Source organism: Eublepharis macularius, chromosome 5 (assembly GCF_028583425.1).
Source record: "Eublepharis macularius isolate TG4126 chromosome 5, MPM_Emac_v1.0, whole genome shotgun sequence".
NCBI lineage: Eukaryota > Metazoa > Chordata > Lepidosauria > Squamata > Eublepharidae > Eublepharis > Eublepharis macularius.
The window spans coordinates 80,315,729-80,336,020 of record NC_072794.1 but is presented as its reverse complement, the minus strand read 5'-3'; the positions used below and the strand labels follow the sequence as shown (position 1 = coordinate 80,336,020).

The window sequence follows — 20,292 nt, the reverse complement described above, 5'->3', positions numbered from 1 at the left end:
ACTTAATTTTGGAAGCATTTTTAAAGCATGCTTGCAAAGATGATTTTTGTCCCATCTATTTTCTTCAGGAAATTTCCCATTTGTTATGTTGCTGTGCCATTTAAATTCTTTTTTTCTTGCCATTTATATGTAAATATTGTCAGTAGCTATAGTTTTGTCTTGAATTCACAAATCATTGAACCATCGTCATGAAATTCAGGATCATCTGCACTAATCAGCTTGTGGCAAACAGGGAAACAGGGATCACATGAGCAAACCTGAAGCTCTTCAAGTCTCATTCACATGATGCCAAATCATGAGTTTGCATTATTTTGAACCAAGGTAGTAGAATTTTTCTAAGAGCAGAAGATTGTCATTTGCACAACTGCAATGCATGGAAATGCACCCCCACCAAACCTCTACTTGAATGATTCTTCTTGAACTGTTCTATTTGATTATTCAGTGTGAAGGCTGAGATTCTTAGTATGCTGAATTCTACACACAGTTTGTCCAAGTGTGTCTGCTGTCAATCTTGGTGAGTCTCAGAGTGCTAAAGGAACTCTGGCTCCATTGGACTATGCCTATTGTAAGAGCAGGAGTATTATTAAGGCAGATTAAAAATCAAGAAATGTAGATAGAAATTCTTTACAAATTTTATTTACTTTATTTATACCCCATCTTTGTTCCCAGTGGGGAAAGCAGCTTACAGTGTTTCCTTGCCTCCATTTTATCCTCCCAACAGCTCTGTGAGCTAGGTTAGACTGAGAATATGTAAGTGGCCAAAGGTCACCCAGCAAGCTTTGAGGGGAAAGTGAGGATTTGAACCTGGTTCTCCCAGAACTTAGTCAGACAGGCTAATCTTTGTACCACACTGACTGGCTTTGTTACAAACTGTCACAATTTTACTATTGCCTTTCTTGCCTACAGTGAACTTGGAGTTTGTCAACAGTGTGACTGTTGTTCCAGGTCACCCTCCTCAATCATGAATAAAATTTTTTGATTAAAGTTGCAGGGGAGATTTGAATCATTAGGGTTACTGGAGCTGAGCCTGCTCTAATTAGGCATCAGGCTCTAATTGCTGTTGACTTTTGTAGTTTGTTTTGACTCAGAAGTCCCAGGATTATCATTTTTCTCTTGTGTGAATCAAACCCACAAGATACTATTTTTATGGTACTTAATGTTTTTATTATGGTGATTTTTTTGCAGTTATTACACTCTTTTCATAAGTTACATATAAATGCCATATAATGTGTATGCTTAATGCCATATAATGTGTATTGAATAAATATACAGTAAAAAAAACCAAGTTGGGAACACCAGCAACAAAAATGTTCAAAATGAAGAGGTTTATAATGGCAGCATACAGGAACAAAAGAGAAACTAAAAAGGGCATATTTATATATTTCTAGCTCTCACTAAATCCGTGGTAGGTTTGGTTATTTCTGTAAGAATTAAGCTTTTTTCAGTATTTTAACTTTGACAAATGATTTCTCTATAGTCTCAGCTGGCATTGATGCAAATGAATCAGTACAACAAAATATGTTTGAACAGTCCAGCCCCAAATCAGGAGGTAGACTCAGGCAAAATAAGAAGGTAATCTTGTTCTCTATAAAAATAACCCTAAGAAAGTTTTGAGTTCAAGCAAATTGAAAGAAATGTAGAGGTCAGTTAGAGCACAGTTAATACTTACAATTGCTGAAGATAATTTTCTCTAGATAGATTCATGTAATTTTCCAGCTATGAAAAGTAATCAGTTAAGACTACATAAAGGGTTATGAAGGTGAGGGGAATCTGGTGTTTATCTGTTTTATTGAGGGTCTTCTCGGTCCTGGCTCCCACCTGGTGGAATGCTTTGTCTATTGAGATCAGGGACTGGCAAGACCTACTATCTTTTCACCGAGCCTGTAATACAGAGCTGTTCCACCAGGCACATGGCTGAGGTCTGGGCCTCTGCCGGCCTGAAACGACAAGGGGTGTATTAAATCTAACCCTCCCTGCGAAGGCTGTCCACCACCCTGTTTTAATTGTAAGGCTGATTGTTGTATAATTAGAAATATGTTTTTATTTTAATGATGTTTTAAAATGTTTTATGGAGATGGACTTTTACTATATTTTAATGTGTTGTGATCCTCCCTGAGCCCGCTTGTGGGGAGGGCGGAATAGAAATGTGAAATTAAGTAAGTAAGTAAATAATACATGATATATGGTAGGCTAAATTTTTAAGCTGTTATATTTTACTAGTAACAAAGCCCATTGTGGGAAAAAATACAATGGGCTCTAGAAAGGGGAGGGCAGGCAGGTTGGCACTGCCTTCTGCTCCACTTCTGATCGTGGCTGGGTGGGGGGGGGCATTACCTCCTGCTCCGCTCCTGATCCCGGCTGGGTAAAGGGGGGAGTGGACATTGCCTCCTTCTCTGCACCTAATTCCAGCAGGTTGAAGGGAGGCGGGCATTGCCTCCTGCTTTGCTCCTGATCCCAGCTGGGTGAAGGTGAGGGGCTAGGGTTGCCAGCTCCAAGTTGGGAAATTCCTGGAGATCTGTGTTTGTGTGTGGGGGTGAAGCCTGCAGAAGGCAGGGTTTGGGGAGGGAAAGGACCTTGGCATGGTATAATTCCATATAATCCACCCCCCTAAGCAGCCATTTTCTTCTGGTGAACTGATCACTGTGGCCTGTAGATTAGTTGTAATTCCGGGAGATCTCCAGCCACCACCTGGAGGCTGGCAACCCTATGAGGGGCGGGCATTGCCATCTACTCTGCTCCTGATCCCAGCTGGATGAAGTCGGTGGGGGGGGGGGAGGGGGCAGGCATTGCTGCCTGCTCTGTACCTGATCCTGGCCTGGGCTTTCTGCTATGGCACACTTTCTGGAGGGATGGGCTGCCTTGTCTGAACTTCACTCCATGGCAGTGCCCTCTAGAGGCCCACCAGGGTAGGACATGAGTTGTCAGGAATATGCCTTTTATATAGTAGAATTGTATGTTTTGTTGTAATTGGCCTGAGCTTTGGAAGGATGGACTGTGCATTTTCTAAGGAAGATACATTGAGATTTGGCTAAATATTATAATGAATGGATGAATGTTTTTACTCTGGTTAAATGATAGGAATACCTGGAATTTGAGAGCTGCTTTACTTGCTGTATACAGCTAGAAAAATAGAACTAGATGAAGTATTTTTGATGTAATGTGTAAAGGTGGAGTAAGTCCATCACACAGTGTGTTTTGTGAACTTCACATAATCCCTCTTTATCTTATTGTAGCTGAAATGCACAAGTCTTGTTTCATGTGTTACAGGAGAAGTGGGGAACGTAGAATCAGAATGGTAATTTACTTGTAATTGTGCTTTCTCTGCTTCTTGGAAATATCAGGTAGTTCAAAGGAGTTAAAAAAGTACAGTGTGATACAATATCTCCCCTCCCCATGCCAGCAACAGATCTCTCCTTCCCCTGTAAGTTCTGTGCCTCTTCCCAGTTCAGCACAGATGGAACTCAGCATCTTGTTTCTAAAATAAGTATTACTGAATGGGAAACATTTTCTGTTCTCTGCCTTGATAGATGCCCACTAACACTTGTAAAAACATGGTTCTGTTGAAGTCAATAGGACATTCTCAAGATGATTGCAATCAGGTACAGTTGGTTTGTGTACATTGTGGGACTATTCCATGAGTTCATATATCTTTTCTTCCTGTGAAGAGTGTTGGAAGCTCTATGAATAGATAGTTTGCTTCTGATCCCGCACTGTAAGAGGGCTACTTTTGATCTAGTATTCGCATTTCCTCAGCACACTTACGTCTTGTCTGCCATTATTCAAAAGGAAACATACACATGGTACTGCATGATCACCATGTTTGCAGAAGCCATGATTGAGCTTATATTTATTGGCTCAGGTTTCATGATTGTTATGGTGTTGTCCTAGAAAAAACAAGCTGATTGGGATTATTAGGAAAATATTAATGTTGTTACATTAGGGATATACATGAAATCCAGTCATTTGGTGTGCATTTGTTGCTACTTTTAATGGTTTTACACAGTCAATGGATTATTTTTCACTTGTACTAAGGCAGTAGAAAAAGTGGACAAACGATTCTTACTTGAGCTGAGAGAAGGGTAGTAGAAGAGATTTTTTTTTTTACAAAGATCAGTCTATTTTACTTAAGCTTTTAAAGATCACTGACAAATATGTTAGATTTAGTATAATATGTAATTCTTTGGAACTGAAAAACTCTGAATATAAATTTTCTTTTTCTTCAAGAAAAGTACAATCTATGAAATGGAGAGGGAAAATGAAAGCACACATTCGGCAGAATAGGAGAATTTAAGGATCTTTTGACGGACATCATATGCAGAATTACTACAGTCTGATTTGAATGGCTTTAGACTGAAATAATTCTATTGTTCTACTTTTAATATCTTAGCTTCAGCTCTAGATTAATCTATGATTTGAATCTGTTAAAAGTGCTTAGATAAGACAGAAGGCCATCTTTTTAACAGTTTAAGGACCTAGATTTTGCTTACTCTACATGGAATGGACCTGTCTTTGACTATTCAATTAGGAGCCTAAGCCACACTATACCTGGCTTTTTAATTGAAGAAACTGATAAGTCCAGTGTTCAGGAGTACCTTTTCCACATTTGGAATAAAAATGTGGAATGTTGCCTCCTGGTACTGGTATTCAGAGGTTTACTGCCTTGAATGGAGAAGTTCCCTTTAGCCACTATGACTAGTAGCTTCTGATAGACCTATCCTCCATGAATCTACTTATGGCTCTTAATACATCCTCTGGCAGTGAATTTTTGATTTTAACCACTCATTGTATAAAGAAGTATTTCCTTTTGGCCATGTTGAATCAACTGACCATCAGCTTCACTGTATGCCCTCTAGTATTTTCGGAGAGAAAAAGTTCTCTCTGTCCACTGTCTCACCCTGTGTGTAATTTTATAGACCTCTATCATATCCCTCCCCCTTAGTAATTTCTTTTTTAAACTGAAAAGTCCCAGACTCTTCAGCTTTTCCTCATAGGGAAGGTTCTCCAATTTCTTAATCGGACAGGCCTAAAACACCTTCCCCTCGGATCCGATCGCCCTCTTATTTATCATCTGCTGACGAGTGGGATCCCCGTGAGGGCCCTTGGCCTGGCTCTCCCTCCCGAGTGAGATGCCGCCGCTTTTCAGAGCAGGGCTCCCCTCGGTCGTACCACCGTCCTTCGGAGGCTTTCGTTTCCGAACTTCTTCGACCACATCGGGCCTACTGGATCATCTCGGCCCAGGAGGAGTGGGATCTGGCGGGTAGTGAATACTCCTGCTATGGCTCTCCCAGGCGGGAATATGTTTACCATCGATCTGAGACTGATCGTGATCAGAGCCCGAGCCCTCTGTCGGATCCATCGCCAGACGAGATTATTATCGGTACCGGCAGGAAATCACCAACCGAGGATTTTCGCCTCTATGCAGAGCAGATGATGAGGATGGCTCACTCCTTGGAGCTAGAAGTGTCAGCAGTCAACCCTAAACCCAAAGACAAGATCTTACGTCACATATACTCGGGCAATCCGGCTTCGATTGCTTTTCCCATCACAGAGGGTCTGGAGGAAGTTATCACCTCGGTGTGTGAGAAACCAGCTTCCATTCACCCTACTTCACACCGGCTGGAAGCTCTATACAAGACCCGGGATGATGTCTGCACCTACCTCTTCTCCCATCCTCCTCCGTTGTCACTGATCGCTGAGGAGATGCAATCTAGTCAGAGACAAAGCTCTCACACTGTGCCTGTGGACAAGGAGAGTAGAAAGTTGGATTCTCTAGGAAAAAAGATCTACTCCTCGGCGGCTCTGATAGTGAAGGTTGCTAATTATTCCTCCATAAGGGGTGCCTACCAGATATTCCTTTGGAATCGAATCGCGGTTTTCCTCGACAAGCTCCCTGACGACCAGAGGGTCCTTGCGAAGGTGATTATGGACGAGGCACTGCACCTATCTAAGCAGCAGATTAGTGCCGGCCACAACACCCTGGAGACCTCAGCCAGAGTCCTGGCCTCAGCTGTCATTCTTAGGAGGCATGCCTGGCTGCGTACGACTGCTCTACCTCCTCAGACCCGGAGCAAAGTCGAGGACATGCCTTTTGAAGGGAAGACCCTCTTCTCCAGCAAGACGGATGAATATCTGTCACAGAAGCGGAAGGACCGCCTGATGGCACAGTCATATGGCATTGTCCACACAAAACCACCTCAGTACAACCATCTTCCGTTCCATTCCTCCTCCTACTATTAGAACAGGAACCAGAGGTACCAACCGTATCCTCCTTATGGCTCCTTCAGACAGCCCCATCAACATTCGGGCTCCTTCCAGCGACGCAGGTCCAATTACCGTCCGCGGCAGAATCGATGGAGCCCGGCTGAGAAAGAACCGGCTACCCAGCCTAAACAGTTCTGACTAGCCGTTGACCAGGCTGTTGTCTTTGGAGACAGTTTAGCTGAGTTTAGTTTATTCTAGGTGGAGATCCAAGCTGACAGTTGAGTTCTTGATGTTATAAAGTTTGGTTATAAAATTGAGTTTGAAGTTTATCCGGAGTTGTCTCTCCCTGATTTTTCCTTTGATTCCTCTTCACAGAAGCTCCAGACTGCTGTGCAGGCACTACAACAGAAGGGGGCGATTACTGAGATCCCACAAGGGGAATCTTTTCTTGGGTTCTACTCCAGGATGTTTGTAGTTGACAAAAAAGATGGGGGAGTACGTCCCATCTTAGACCTTAGAGGCCTGAATAAGTCGGTGAGACCTAGAAAGTTCAGGATGTTAACTTTGCATATGGTTCTGCAGCTGATGCCTGAGAACATGTGGTTTGCCATCCTGGACCTCAAGGATGCGTATTTCCATATTTCCATACACCCAGAACATAGGAAGTTCCTGAGGTTTCTTTGTAATGGTAAAGTGTTCCAGTATCAGGTCCTGCCTTTTGGGCTATCATCTGCTCCCAGAGTTTTCACTAAGTGCATGGCTCCACTGATAGCTTTCCTTAGACGCCAAGGGTTTTCCATTTTTCCTTATTTGGACGACTGGCTTTTGGCAGCCCCGTCCTCGGACCTGCTTTGTGAACATGTAGACCTTGTGGTGCGCACTTACGCTCGCTTGGGACTCCTAGTTAACTTTCAGAAATCAGTTCTGGTTCCCTCACAAGGCGAAATTTATAGGCATGGTCTTAGATGGGATACTGAATAAAGGATTTCTGCCCCAGGAACGCGCCTTACGTATTGAGCGCATGGTAGCCCATTTTTCTAGATGTCGTTTTCAACCAGCGTCGGCTATCCAGACGTTGTTGGTCCTTATGGCATCTGCCATGGCTGTGACTCCTATGGCCAGATTGAACATGCGATCACTTCAATTGTGGTTTCTCGCAGTCCATGATTTACCTACAGCCCCTCAGAACAGGAAATATTCTATCCCTCGTGGGGTTCTTCGCTCCCTGAATTGGTGGCTTTCTGAGGGTAACTTTCTTAAGGGGGTTGCCTTTGGAACACTTCAGTGTCAGGTCACCATATCTACAGATGCTAGCACTATTGGTTGGGGTGCCCAGTGTGGCCTTAGAGCTTATGGGACTTGGTCTGACCAAGACAGATGTCTCCACATTAACATGTTAGAATTACTGGCTATTCGTTTTGCCCTTATCGCATTCGCAGATACTCTACAGCACAAGACAGTGCAAATTCTCACAGACAATTGCACTGCCATGTTTTATCTGAACAAGCAGGGGGCACCACATCTCGAACCCTTTGCGAAGAAGCGATGTGGATCTGGGAATGGGCCTTAGACAGGGGCATCTCCTTGCAAGTGGTTCACATTCCAGGGATTTCGAATGTGATAATAGACAAACTAAGCCGTATGACGTCTGACAACCACAAGTGGACAATCACGGACTCAGAATTGAACAAACTATTCGAGATTTGGGGTTTCCCCAAGGTGGATCTGTTTGCGTTAGAAAGCAACAGGAAAGCCCATCAGTTTTGTTCCCAGGGAGGTCTGGGTCGAAACTCTTCGGGGGGCGCCTTCCAGGTCTCCTGGACGGGAGCTCTCTTTTATGTGTTCCCTCCTTTTCCTCTACTTGCCAGGACGGTCAGCAAGATCCTCCGGGACGGGTCACACATAATCCTAGTCACTCCTTTTTGGCCACGTCAGCCGTGGTTTCATCTGGTGATGCAGCTCTCTCAGGGGTTATCCTATCAATTCAGTCGGGTTCCAAATCTCCTTTCTTACAGGGGAGTTCTGTATCACGATTTACCCAAACTGAAGCTGAGGGCATGGCTTATTCGGGGCCCCCAGAGTTGTCCGACAGAGTGACTGAAATTTTGGTTAATGCCAGGCGGGATAGCACCCGTAAGTCCTATGCAGCTAAGTGGAAACGTTTTGAGGCTTGGGCTGCAGAGAGGGGGTTGGATATTTGGAATTGCCATTTAGGGGGCATTTTTGATTTCCTACTGACTCTTAAGGATCAGGGCCTTTCTAATTCCTCAGTGAAGGTTTATTTCTGCATTTCATGCTAAGATTGATAGTAGAACGATTTTTTCTCATAGTTTGTCCAAGTCTTTTATCAAGGGTTTACACAATACGTTTCCCACGGTTAGGGAGATAGTGCCTCAGTGGTCCCTTAAGTTGGTGTTGGCTGCGCTGATGAAATCGCCATTTGAACCCTTGGCTTCTTGTGCCTTGAAGTTCTTATAGTTTAAAGTTACGTTTTTGGTAGCCATTACTTCTGCCCGTAGGGTTAGTGAATTGGCGGCTCTCAGGTGTGATCCTCCTTTTCTTAAGGTACACCACAATAAGGTGGTACTAAGACCTGATCTGCGATTTCGTCCCAAAGTTTCCACACAGTTTCACACGTCGCAGGACATTATCCTGCCTGTATTTTTCCCCTCTCCTACAAACAGCTCAAAACGGGCCTTACACTCTTTAGATGTGCGTAGGGCGATACTGTTCTACCTTCAGAGAACCAAGGCGTTTAGGAAGGTTAATAGTTTTTTCGTTTGTTATGCGAGTTCCCGTAAAGGGAAGGCTGCCACTCCTCAGTCTATATCCCGATGGGTTACGATGGCTGTAAAGACCTGTTATGCACAATCTAATGTGGAGTGCCCTCTAGGGGTTCGAGCTCATTCGACCAGGGCGCAGGCATCTTCGGCGGCCTTCCTGAGAGGGATTCCCATTCGAGAGATCTGCAGGGCGGCTACGTGGTCCTCTTCTGAGACCTTCGCCAAACACTATGCCTTGGATACGTTGGAGCGCAAGGAAGCGGCTGTTGGTCAGGCTGTCCTGCAATCGCTTTTTCTGTGAAGAAGCATACCCTCCTCCAAGGTAAGCGGCTTGTGAGTCTCCCATGTGGGACTGCACAGAAGACGGACAATGAAAACAGAGTTTCGCTTACCATAACTGCTGTTCATTGACGTCTTCTGTGCAGGCACACATACCCTCCCTCCTGCCCCACTATGCTTCCTCCTGGTGAATTTTCTCTGGGGGTCAGCGGCACAGGAGAAACTGGAGGGTGAGGGATGCCCACCGGATGTAATATTGGCGGGAAAGGCCGTGCATGTGCACTAGCTGGTTAGGCACCCCTAGTGGACATTTAGCTAGAGAAAAAAGTTCCGGTCGGCAGGCCTGCACGTGCGCAGTCCCATGTGTGCCTGCACAGAAGACATCAATGAACAGCAGTTACAGTAAGTGAAACTCTGTTATCTATCAGCAGCATTCGGTCGATCATGACCTGTTGATCCACCGCCTTGCCGATGTGAGGATTCGAGGGACAACTCTGCAGTGGTTTGTCTCTTTTCTCCACGGTCGGGGACAGAGGGTGGCACTAGGGGAGAAGTTGTCATCCTGCCACCCGTTGGTGTGTGGTGTCCCTCAAGGGGCAATACTCTCCCCCCTGCTATTTAACGTATATATGCACCCACTCACCCAGCTGGTACAGAGTTTTGGACTTGGGTGCCATCAATATGCAGATGGCACCCAATTGTATCTGATGATGGACGGACGGCCAGGCTCTGCCCCAGATGTCCTGGAACGTGCCTGTAACTGGATGGTTGAAGCAGAGTCAGCTGAGACTGAATCTCTCGAAGATGGAGGTCCTGCATGTGGGTCTAGGGTCCATGGGTGCGAGACTCCGGCTCCCCGTTCTCAATGGAGTGCCACTTACGCCGGTGTCGAGAGTGAGGAGCCTGGGGGTGGTCCTGGATGCTTCCTTGTCTATGGAGGCACAGGTTGCAGCAGTTGTTCAATCCTCATTTTTCTATCTAAGACAGGCTCGACAACTTGTTCCTTACTTATCAACCCATGACCTTACGACAGTGATCCAGGCAATGGTCACCTCTAGATTAGACTACTGCAACTCTACGTGGGGCTTCCCTTGGGCTTTATCTGTAAACTGCAGCTGGTTCAGAATGCAGCTGCACGGGTGGTTGCCAGAGCACCAATCATAGCTCATATAACACCTATCCTCCGTCAGCTGCACTGGTTACTGGTGGAGTACCAGGTCCGGTTCAAGGTTTTGGTGGTGACCTATAAAGACCTATGTGGACTGGGCCCAGCATACCTTTGGGACCGCCTCTCCCCATATGTTCCGCGGAGGTCACTTAAATCAGCCACTAAGCACTTGCTGATTGTCCCTGGCCCCAGGGAGGTCTGCCTAGCCTCTACCAGAGCCAGGGCCTTTTCGGTCCTGGCTCCGACTTGGTGGAACTCTCTGTCTGAGGAAACTAGGGCCCGGCAGGATTTGTTATCTTTCCGCCGGGCCTGCAAGACGGAGATGTTCCACCAGGCATTTGGTGGGGACAAGGTTGTCCTCTCACCAGCCATACCACTGAAGACCTTCCACCACTCATGCAGGAAAATGCTGTATTTTTAATATTTTATACCCGCCAATTTTAATTGTTTATGATATAATGTTTTAATATTTTTATAATGTTTTTTTTGTTTTAAACTGTTGTTAAACCACCCTGAGCCTGTCTGACGGGGAGGGCGGTCTAGAAATGTGATTAAATAAATAAATAAATTAATTAATACCTTTGGGACAGATATACATCCAGTCTTATAGAACTTATAGAACTTTTCATAGAATCATAAGAGTTGGAAGGGGCCATACAGACCATCTAGTCCAACCCCCTGCCTAGTGCAGGATCAACCTAAAGCATCTCTGACAAATATTCATCCAGGCTCTTCTTGAAAACTGTCAGTGAAGGGGAGCTCACCACCTCCCTAGGCAGCTGATTCCACTTTTGAACTACTCTGACCGTGAAAAAGTTCTTCCTAATATCCAGCCAGTACCTTTGTGCATGTAATTTAAGCACATTGTTTCTCAGGCTTTATTGGCAGTGCCTTCCTGTGAAGTAATGAGAACTATTTAAGTCCAAGCTTGGGCCTTTTCTGTTGCTGCACTGTCTCTTTGAAATAGTTTGCCACAGCAGGTGTGGAAAATTTCTGATTTAGGGTACTTTGGGAAGTTTTTCCAAAGCAGAACTGTTTAAAAAAGCTTTGAACAGTGTTTAATAGTTGATGCTCAGCATAGTCTAGTGGTTTGTTGAACATTATGTTGTGCCGTTGGGGACTGGTTGTCTTCTGCTTTATTGTCAGTATTATTTTAATCTGGATTGACTCTTAAGATTTGATATGTAAGCAGTTTTGAATCTGGTCTCACCAAAAAGCAGGATATTAATATTTTAAACAAATAATAAATATTAATTTGAACTAATGGAGGACCCCAGCATGATCAGTAGCTTGGGTGAGACAAAGTCTTTTCAAATTCATGATGCTGAAATTGGAGAATAAAGCTTTGAAAAATTGGAATTTTGAACAAAGGAATTTGGCTAGGAGAGAGTGGGTCTTGTGCATAAACCAGAATGAAGATTGTAACCCAACTAGAAAGTCTGAACATCAGTGGGGGATTCCGCATGATCAATTTTGATTGGACTTTCTGAGAAGTCGTGCTGCAGTGGAGTTGTACGAATCCATCACTCCCCGATTCCACATTAAGGCTTTTGTTTCACATTGACATTTCATTTCATCATGTTCAAAGTCCGTCATGCGGAATTTGCCAGTATAAAAATTGATTCCTCGTTGCTTTTTCTGGAGGAAGTGTCGACAGACTTGCGTCTTCATTTTTAATTTTTTTTTCTTCAAAAAAACATTGCTACATATAAATGTTGCATCAAACAAACACATCTGATAGGTCAGAGCATTTCCCGCCAATATAGTGGAATGAGTATTGGTTATTGACATTTGGAGGGAAAATTGTTACCAATGACCCCGCTTTCCCTCTGCCTCAAAAGCTGTCAGCTGTCAGCGAGCAACAAGTAACAAATTTGATGCATTGAAAAAGGACCTGTTATTGGTCAGCTGTCGTTACATGATACAGGATATGTTTCTGCATAGACTTGTAGAAACATTGCAACTTTTTAATAATTAAATAAAAAACAAGAGAGGAAGGGAAAGGTAGTGGGTGTGGCTTAAAAAACGTGATTGGGCAATCAAATTAAGTTGATTCGAAGTGCAAGAGAAAAGGGCAAGAGTGGGGAGAACATCGGATAAAGAATTTTGCATGATTAAAATCCCGAATCTGCTGCGAATGGACAAATAAATCGGGGGAAAGCAGGATAGAAAAAAAACAGACAAAACCTGTAGTGACTTCGAAGCTGCTTCTAGGATTGCCTTCCCACATGTGGAAACACAAAGAAAAATTGAGGTCATTTGGAAGCTGAACAGCATAAAACCACTAGTGTGGAATCACCCAGTATTTCTTTGCTGAGTCAAGGTAAATTTTCGTGTAGTTTTTCTGTCTTCAGCAGCACCAAGTCCAGTGATGTCTGGAAATTCAGGTTTGATTTACTCTGCTTTCAGTTTGCAAGACCAGAGCAAGGCTGTTAATGATAGGATGTTTTGGAGGTCATTAATTCATAAGTTGGAAGCAGCTTAATGACACATACACACACTATATTGAGATGATAGGGTGGATGGCACCATTTCAGACTGCAGGATTCCATCTTTTGATAGTGGATGTTCTTTCTAAATAAAAATACTCCATATATATAGAAACACAGCACAGCAGGGAGAAAGCTTCTGTCCCTTCTCTTTGTTATGCTGCTTTTCTGTTTGCCTGGATTTTTTTTTAATGCAGGAAAGTATTCAAAAATATGATCTTTCTCCTTTGATGTCCATTGATATGGCCCATTCTACCTCCACAGTCAGTGTTTTGCTCTGTTATTCCTTCCTCATTCTCCAGCATATGTAATTCAGGCATCACAAGGCATCCCCTGTTGTTTATCCCTACAATGTCATTCTGAGGCATACTACATGTGAACAGGGAGCTTCTCTAGACAAGAAGCTAAGCAACCAAACATTTTTGGATTACATAGTTAAGTTATTACATGAGATTAAATTGACAAACTGTTCTGCAATTTGTGAAATACTTTAATCTTATTTGAATTGCAGTCTAGAGGATTTGTTTTCTAAAACAAGCCTACATCTTGGTCACTTGTACTTCAAGGTGTTTGTTGCAGTTGTAGTCTTAGAGGGAAATTTTAAGAGCTCAGATAGGATGCTGAGCTGCTGCTCCCAAAAGTAGCAAAACCAACGCAACAGTTTGGGGTGTCTGTCTGTTTCTTTGGGAGCAAAAGTGCTTACACTGTTTAAATAAATAATAAGATAGTTAACTATACCATTGTGGTAACCATCACTTAAATGAACTGCAGGCTTGGTGAAAAACGTAGGCTTTGTGTGGCTATGGATTCATACTAGTTTCTGATGCTAAATGCATATTGTCAAAGCAGCTGACCTAATGAATTAAGACGATATAAAAATGTTTACATAAATATGAATCATTAACTTGTACCAAACACATTAATAACTTTGCTCATACAAATTCACAATGGTTTTGTGCTTATCTTAAATATTGGTTGGCTTTCAAGTACTGGTAGTGATGAGGGAGGCAAATGGGTGAGCAAAATGAAGGGAAATTGATGGTTAATTAGGTTCAATGGATACCAATCACTGATGGCTAATTTTATCACTGATGACTGGCATGATTATCATGGCTGTATGCCATTAAAGGTACTTGATTGATTGATTGATTGATTGATTGATTATCATGGTTACAGCTGATGAAAAATTGGTATCATAGATGATCTGATTAAGTGACGGTGATAATCTGAAATGTGTTGTTAATTCGATGTACTATGTTAGAACAGGTATGTCAGTATAATATTAGTTTATTCCAGATTATTTTAAATTGCATCTTTCATATTATTCTCCCAACGGCTTTGTAAAGTAGTTACAGAAAAAGTTCTCAGGATAAAATCATCCAGTGTTAAATCATTTAAAATACTTGATATGTACTAGGAACGCTATTACAGGCATTTGCTTTTTCACTAAGATCTATTCAGCGGTGGGCAAGGGGATCAGGTGATTCTAATAACTGTGGCAAAGGAAAGAGTTTGAACATCCAGTGATTTGGCAAATAGATTAGTTGAGTGTCTAGGTAGACAGGTGCAGCTTGCTTCCACACACTCCGATGCTGTTGTGCAATTCCTGCTGTGGCAAACTTGCAGTGGCAGCAACACAGTGTTCACATAGGAACACTTCCTTGGTCATCCCCTCACAGCCACTGTTTCCCCCTCCCAATCCTGCCAGAGAGCTTTTTACTGGCTTTAGAAAAAGATACTGGTTACTGTATCACTATAGTGTAGCATTATCATTATAGTGATGTAGCAAATACCAATTTTTAAAAGGAAACCGGGAGGGTGGGTGCAAGGGGATGACTGCAGCAAAATGACTCCTGTGTGTGGTTCACCCCTCCCCCCCTCAAAATATACATACCCATCCACAGGGCATCTAAACCTACTTGGATTATAATCTTTCAGGAAAGATCAGAGCAAATCAGGGAAAGCACTGGAAAGTAGATGAATGGAGGGTGACATTATTTGGATGCTCTGAAAACATCCTGCTCCAGTTTGAGATCACAGCAAAACATGTCTGAGGAAGCAACCACAGGCTGCAGTCCAAAGAGGAATATAATAACTTCCATGTACTTGTGTTTTCTGCAGCCTCCTTCAGCAAGTAGCCCTTTCAGTACCAACAAAGCCATTCCCACAACATAGAGAAGCTGTAGAGCAGGACATTGACATAGGTGTGGCCATAATAGATTCCAGTTTATAAGCTTTCACAGAAAGGATTGCATGCTGTATGTCAATAGTGTTGTTTATTTCCATTTCCAATTCTAACCTTGCATATTTTTTATCTTTCATTGATAAAAAAGAGCAGTTTATTTTTTCCTCCAACAGATCTTTGTGTACGTTGGTGTGCAAGTGGACCTACTCTTCAGAGAGAGGCTGGGATGATAGCTTCTGGAAGCTGATTGGATTAGAAGATCTGGTGGCAGACAAGTACGCAAAAATAGGTAACCTTTTTATTAAATACTTGCTGTGCTTTTTAAAAGACAGCTTTCATAGAACTCAAGGCATGTTAATGGGAAATTTAACAGAAATAATTTTAAAATATCACTTCTGCCCAATAATAATCTTATAGTACTGTACATTCTATAATTCTTGTTGCATCTATACGTTTAGAAAACAATTTTCTTTTCCCCAATAGATGCATTCAGCCTTCGAGAAAATTTGGCTTAGTTTTTCCATCAGGGCCCAGTACACCCTGAAATTTGCATTAGGAATTTGGAAGCCAGATTCAAGAATATATCCCGCTTTCTCCATTCCCTCTCTTCTCTGGAGAAGATTATTCCCCCTCTTTCCCAGTTAAAGGGGATGTTGGTAACAATTTTAAGTATGTTTAACTAAGTTACCTATTTAAGCAGGATCTGAAATCAATTGGTTTTTGATATGATTAAGAAGAATTGGTTATTGGTAACATTGCTAAGTTGATTCTGACAACATTTTCATTGATTCTTAACATCAGTTTTTGAAGTAATGTGAAGGGAAGTTGCTCCAAAAGTTAGAGAGAGAGGTGTGAGGCTGGCTCTTTCACTTAACTACAGGGAAGAGGTAGCCAGCTTTATTTATACACCAGCCTTAGAAATAAAACAGTCTTTTCGCAATATATTTATATGTTTATTGAGAAGTGCATTGTGTTGTATTCAGTTAAGCTCACTTCAAAGAAGGTGTACAAAGGATTGAGGCCCAAGTCTTATGCCATCGAGGAAAGACCATGATGGAAAACCTTCTCTCTTTTTGGCTTTTGGTAGGTTAATGTGTACATGCCAGGTAACAGAACTAAATGAAGGCTGGGAGAGAGAAATACGGAAAAATATGTACTTTTTTTTTTTTTTAAGATTTAAAATTTTTTTTTATTAACTACATTGACTAACAATACAAAGGGAAAGAAGGGGGGCAGGGGAAGGAAAGAAAAAAAAACAGCAACATATAACAACACTACACTACACATAATGCTTTCCCTTCATACTGCCATTATTAAAGAATTAAAACTTTGTATGATATTGATGGAGTGGTTGACCTTGCAAAATACAAATTACAATTCAAATTAAGTCTTCCTCCCCCCCCTGGGCCTCGGACGCAATTCTCTCTGAGCAACTGCAGCCGCAGTGCTCGTTCCCTCCCCCCCCTTCAGACTTCGCCTTTTCTTCTTGCTTGGTGTCTTGCTGAAATTCTTGATTTTTGTCCTCAAAATCCCTTAATTGATCTTCTGATGTTATCTTGTAAGCTTGATCTTTGTAACTGAACCAGATACCTTTCGGAAATAGCCATTTGTACTTTATTCCACGTTCCCTCAGAAGAGCTGCGAGCTTTTTATACTTAAATCTTCTTTTCCGAACTAAAAATGGGATGTCCTTCAGTATCTTGACTTTATTACCCAGAAAGTCCAAATCCGCATTGTATGAGTTGTATAGGATAGTGTCTCGGATCCTTTTAGATGAAAACTCGATGATGATCTCGCGAGGCAGCTGACGCTTCGTTGCATATTTTGAAGAAGCCCGGCGGACTTCCAAAATGGCGCTTTTTACCTCTTCTTTAGTTGCCCTCACGGGTGTCGCCAATAGTTCCGAGGCCAGACCCCATAAATCCTCATTTTCCTCCTCTTTCACGTTCTGGAGGCGCAAAATTGTCTGTGTTCGTTCCACTTGTAGCCCGATCAGCTGGTTCTCCACCAGCTTTAACTCTTTATTCGTTGCCCCCACGAGTGACGCATTTTCCCGGGCAGACTTCTCTGCCCCCCTGCTGCTTCCTTGATGGTTTTCACTTCGCTCTCAATTAAGCCCACCCTTTGATCTGTTTCATTCAGCTTGTCAACAAAGGGCTTTATGGCTTCGATAACCGACCTCTTCACCAAGTCCTCGAGCGACTCTCCTTTCCCCTGCAGGGCTGCCGAAATTGACTTGCCCAAAGCAGGACTCTGCTTTTTCGCTGCCATTTTAAGGGGGGGGGACCGCCAACCAAATTCTGAAACTCAGCGAGGGGGAAGAGCGAGCCTTCTTAGCTTCAGATCCCACCACTCCTTCGCGTGTGCTTGTAATAACAGAAGGGATTTGCTTACTTACAGGCTTCCGCCTAGTTCTGCTCTTTGCCGTTTTCCATGGCCCGGCAGCACTCAAGGTGCCGCGCACGTCTGCCGGCCTCCATAGGGACAAACGGGCAATTTACCCCCCGCATCGATTTCAGGGGGCTCTTCCCGCCACGTCCCGGACCCTGCCTCCCTCACTGGGAGTCCTGGGGGCTAATCTTCGCAGATCAGCTGCCCGGTCAGGCTGCTCAGGCGCTTCCTCCCGAACCTGCGGAGAGGAGCGTCTGACATGACCGAGAAAACGAAACCGAATCGGAAAAATATGTACTTCTAATGTTGGCCCATCGGAGACTGAAACCTCATCACTGAGAGCAACACAGTTAACAAGGATTAGGATCACTAGACAAGATATGCTCAAGCGATGTTCAGGACCTAGTGTACATTTCTTAATGATTTATTATTTATTTACTCTGTCTTTCCACCATATATATAACTCTCAAGACAACTTACAAAACCCATCAAAATACAACCCATTAATAATACAGGTATAGACTGCTGGTAGATAGATGGTGCAGGGTCTTGACCAGTCTTCAAGGTCCTCTTGCAGCTGCTGCTCTAGCTGTTGTTCCTCCTTCAGAGTGTGAGTATAAATACTAGTAAAGTAGTAATAAGATTTCAAGGCTTACACTCAGCAGTTTCATAGTACCAGTTTCTGTAGGGTGGAATGGCAGTTAGCAGGGCGATTGCAGGGCTGATGAAAAATAACATGGCCTTCAAGTGACATGTTTTACGTATCTTGTAACCTGCACTGTGCTTCCTTTACCAGCTTGTAACACTGTCTTCATCTTGCTTTGAACTTTCTTAAGGCCTTGGGCTTAATTAGACTGCTGGCTTTGCTAATCACACAATATTTATGACAGGTTTCCATTAAAAGTCCATAATGTTCATTTACCAGAAATTTTTCAGGGTAGCATAAAAAAGGCTTTCTTTGTTAATGGATTTTTAATGGCTCCTAAGCAGACATGTCATTAATGAAAGTGTTATCACACATGAATAAAAAACCCCATTCTTCAAAATTAATCACCTGATTACTTTAACACTTTGAATTGAACAAATTTCTCTAACAGTCTAATAGATTTGACTAAATAGAAATAATTTCAATATCACCAATGAAATCTATGAAGCTTTTTGATATTTCAATAGAGATGCAGGAAATTATTTCTGGACACATTTTAAAGTTGTGGTTGAAAGCCTTTTCTGATGCTGCTATTGCAGTCAAATACTTTCCCCATCTGCATCTGTTGTGAAACTAATAGATTTATAAGATCTGTTGTATCACCATGTATGGGGTAAGCACAGCAAAGCTCAGATGTCTCCGCTCTGCTTCCATCTAAAAGTAAGAGGAAACCATAGCTGCTTGCACAAGGCAGCACTAGTATTTGAAGCTACAGGATGCTGGTATGGGGTACAAAGTCCTAGTGGTACCACCCTAAAATAAATAAACCTGTTGCTTAGTCATCCTTAGGCAGTAGTACTCCTGTTACTAGTAGCTGCTGTTTCAGTGCAGAAGATTGTGTGACCAGCTGCAGGTGCTGGAGAGAAGGGATAGGGTGTCAGCCTTGGGAGCCGAGATGCTGTGTATATCCTGTGCAGTAGGGTTTCAAATGTGGCTGCTAAACCTTTGGAAATTTCCAATTTATTTATTTTGCTTAAATACCATCCTGATATCTATTACCAAATACACCTTTTAGTATTTTTTTTTGGTGGGAAGATAACACTAAAAGATTATAAGCCGTAAAGAAAAGAAAGGTGAGCATGCTAATGCCCATGGCCCCAGAACAGAATTTTTAAACATAAATTATTTATGGTATGCAAGCTAAGGATTGAATACAATATTTATATAGTGTGTTTCAAGGGCAGAAGAAAGCAGCTGTCTATTTTAAGTGACTAACAGTACTTTCTGATGCAGAATGATGCCTTTCTGAGTTCATTGAAGTTAACAGGTTTAGAGGGGAGTGCGTCTGTTTAAGATTGCACTTTAAATGTGCATGTTGCAAATGAAAACAGATTCCTTTAATAAAGCTAACACTTCCATATAATGAAATTCAGATGAAAATCATGGAGAATAAGTAACGATCGCATAGAAATTTAGAAATTACCTTGTACATTTACAGAATGATTCCCCCCTTTTTCCCCCTCTTAAACTGTGAATATAAAAACAAGAAGGGAAGAATCCTTTTTACTAGCTGTGGCTCTTTCTTCTGCTTCAAGGAGTTTTCCTCTAGTATTGGGGCTTTCCTGCCAGTGGAAGAACCTCTTGTTTCAGATAATGCTACTTCACTGGGGGAAAGTGCCATTGTGACCAGAACAGATACATGAGATTCTGCCCCAAAACTTTTGCAGATGAATGATTTCATCTGTTGTTTCTCCAGGTTATACCTTTAATTTTGCAATTTCAAACTTTTTGAGAACCTTACTGATGAAATAGAATTATTGCTGAAGACTCAGCAAGATGTAGATTTATCCTGGCATCCTAATCCAAAACATTTCTGCAGGTGTCTGTACCTTCAGACTTTACATAATGTATTCCATGTGATACTTTGGAAGAATACTTTGTAAACTCAATCAACAGAATGTATTTGCTTGGTGGAATCAGGGTGGAATCAGGGAATCAGGAATCAGGGTGGAATCAGACAGTTGTTTATTTACATTATATCCCACTTCTTCACTTTTAAAAGCCTTCAAGGAGTTTTACATACCTTAAATATAAGCTACAATATTAACAATATTAAAGATAGCCAGAGAAACATCACTGTAACAATCAAC

The 20,292-nt window shown here is 42.4% G+C and overlaps 1 protein-coding gene across 3 annotated transcripts in view; it reads left to right on the top strand.

Annotated features, from left to right (window-relative positions):
- FGGY (FGGY carbohydrate kinase domain containing) overlaps positions 1-20,292 on the top strand; it is a 327,353-nt gene that overhangs the window by 123,139 nt on the left and 183,922 nt on the right. For all 3 annotated transcript variants that reach the window (XM_054981972.1, XM_054981970.1, XM_054981971.1), the window contains exon 6: positions 15,279-15,394. In XM_054981972.1, coding sequence (XP_054837947.1) covers positions 15,279-15,394 — 116 coding nt within the window. The remainder of the gene's footprint in view (positions 1-15,278; positions 15,395-20,292) is intronic.